This window comes from Ranitomeya imitator, chromosome 7 (assembly GCF_032444005.1).
Source record: "Ranitomeya imitator isolate aRanImi1 chromosome 7, aRanImi1.pri, whole genome shotgun sequence".
NCBI classification, from domain to species: domain Eukaryota; kingdom Metazoa; phylum Chordata; class Amphibia; order Anura; family Dendrobatidae; genus Ranitomeya; species Ranitomeya imitator.
In genome coordinates, this window is record NC_091288.1 from 199128475 (window position 1) to 199130919 (window position 2445).

Genomic DNA, 2445 nt, shown 5'->3' on the forward strand with positions numbered 1-2445 from the left:
ACTTGCAGTTATCGGTTGCATCATCCCACTATGTGTCATCCTAGCCTCCAACATCATCATCATTCATCAAGTGAGGAAATCAGAAGTACCATCATCATCTAGACTGTACAGAGTGGTGATTGCAGCTGTTCTGGCCTTCTTCTGTACCAGGACTCCACTAGTTTTGGCCCAGATTATCTTCTTGGTGTTGGCCCATACTATGGATTTTATTCTGATGTATAAAGTTATTGTATTTTTTCCGCTGTTATCCAGCATAGCCGCCACTAACAGTTTCCTAAATCCCATGGTGTATGTACTGGTGGGGAAAAAAGTAAAGGAAGAAATTTCACAATTTTTGCGGAAAATATAAAGGATGCCATATACCAGATGTGTGGCTGTATGAGGAACATTTTTCCTTACAGGTCATTGAAGAAAACACCTGCTAACTTCTGGAATTAGTGTAGTTTTCTGTTCAACTTCTAAACGATCAGTAAAATACTGATCGACCCTTCTTAATCCCCCATACACATTAGATAATTCTCCAAACTCACCAATTTAATCTGTTGGGAGACAGAAATGTCATATTGGAGAGTGAAGTATCATACCTGATGTATTTCTAGTAATGACCTATCCTTTTGTTCTGATGGAAATTAGCCATTAACCGAGGAGTGAGGCTGTGGCTTTTGCATAGATAATACAGTAGCGCTCAGCCAACCTAAGTATTCCTGTGCATGAAGGAGTCTGTAAAGATATCTGTCAGTGAAATGGTTGTTCAGGCAACAGCTGTCTAATGTGTATTGGGGCCTGTAGGCAATATCTATTAGGGAAGCTGAGAAGACAGCCCAGGGACTTTTGTTATTTTCTGCCATTAAAGGGGGTTCTTCAGGAATGTGATAAAATGGCCGCTGTCACATATTTCAAACTGCAGCCTTTTCTGGTTACATGTCAGGACCTGCTGCAATCTGAAGAAACAACACTTCAGACACATGTCTCAACTGTCAGAGGAGCAGCATTATAAACAAACATAACTGATCTACTCACTCAGTCATGGAGCAGGGCTGCGACAGGAGAAAAAAGAAACTGAGCTAAGTAAACAGAATGGAAATTTTTCATCAACCTCTTCCATGCCAATTTGTTCACTTGTTCTTCTCAGTCTTTCTGACAGCTTTACATGGAGACTGCTCACTCAGGAAGGATAATTTCTTTGGTCTGAAGCCAGCCATGTTCCATTGCTGAGTGAGCTGATCAGTTGTGTTTGTTCACAATGCTGCTCATCTAACTGTTGAGAGACACATCTTGAGTAGTGCGTCTTCAGACAGTAACCTGGTTTGACACATGACTGAGATGTTTGAAGTTTGAAATATGTAAGAGTGACTATTTTATAACATTTTCAGAGAACCCTCTTAAAATAATACTATTTCACCCTCCCTTACTTAAGAGGCAACCTTACTTGTCCTCTGATATTGCCCAATAAATGCTGCTTAAAAGGTAATCTTAGCTAACAGCCCAGTTTGTTTATTAAACATGGGGAGGTGAAAGTTTTATATTTTTGTCTTTGCTAGGCTTCATCTATAACAATTGGTAGAGACTAGAGAGCATAACCTACTCCTCCAGTTTGCACCCTATAGATGGTAGCATATAAGGATTTAAATGGACGAGGTTGAGATTTCTCCAACCTTTATCATTGCAGCACGTGTATAGCTGTCAATCACATCCATGGTTGGTGACGGCATGAGCACAGCTGCTATGACAGTTATCAGCACCATATAATTTTATGGCACGGTGCATGAAGGTGGTGCGTACTATGACGTACACTTACGTCATGTTATGAGGTTAAAATAACATTGTGTTTCTCTTCGTGTTCTCTCGTCTTGTATGTTTTTATTCTGAAGCTGCATGATGTCTTCTGTAATCTTCTGCAGCCTACTGCTGTCCCAGAAGATGAAAAAATGATGCCAAACCAAATCTGCGCAGCATGGAAGGGAAGAGCATGGCAAAATTTCTATAGGTTCATGTTGCTGCATGATTTTTAGATGACAGATTTGGAAACTTACCAATTGGTGAGCTGCATGAGAATAAACAGAGATGTTATAATGAACGGTTTCAATAAAGCATGGATCAAGACAAAGCACAATTGTTGTTCATGTCAAGGGAATATATTGCAGCCCAGCCTAATTCTAGTAATAGACATTACCCCACATCGCCAACATCTCCATCATCGTAGTCCTCTGCAAACTGATTTGCTTGTTAGATACCATAGATGGGAGGGACCTTATGGCAAGATGGTCAGACATATGTGCAAAGTCTCCTTAACAATCTATGGTAGTAATTGAAACCACTGAACCAGATTGCACTAGGGCATTATTTTTAAACCCTTAACAAAGGGGTCATATTCCGTTTTGCACTTCCGTTCTACCCTCCCGTTACATATATCTATCGTAAAGTGCTACGGTGTATTAATAAAAT

The 2445-nt window shown here is 40.1% G+C and overlaps 1 protein-coding gene across 1 annotated transcript in view; it reads left to right on the forward strand.

Annotated features, from left to right (window-relative positions):
* Positions 1-2107, forward strand: part of LOC138645227 (chemerin-like receptor 1) — a 6188-nt gene extending 4081 nt beyond the window's left edge. Inside the window, exon 3 of the mRNA XM_069734345.1 lies at positions 1-2107. This exon is cut by the window's left edge and continues 755 nt beyond it. Within this exon, the coding sequence (XP_069590446.1) occupies positions 1-349 (349 nt within the window). The 3' untranslated portion in view covers positions 350-2107.
* Positions 2108-2445: the final 338 nt, after the last annotated feature.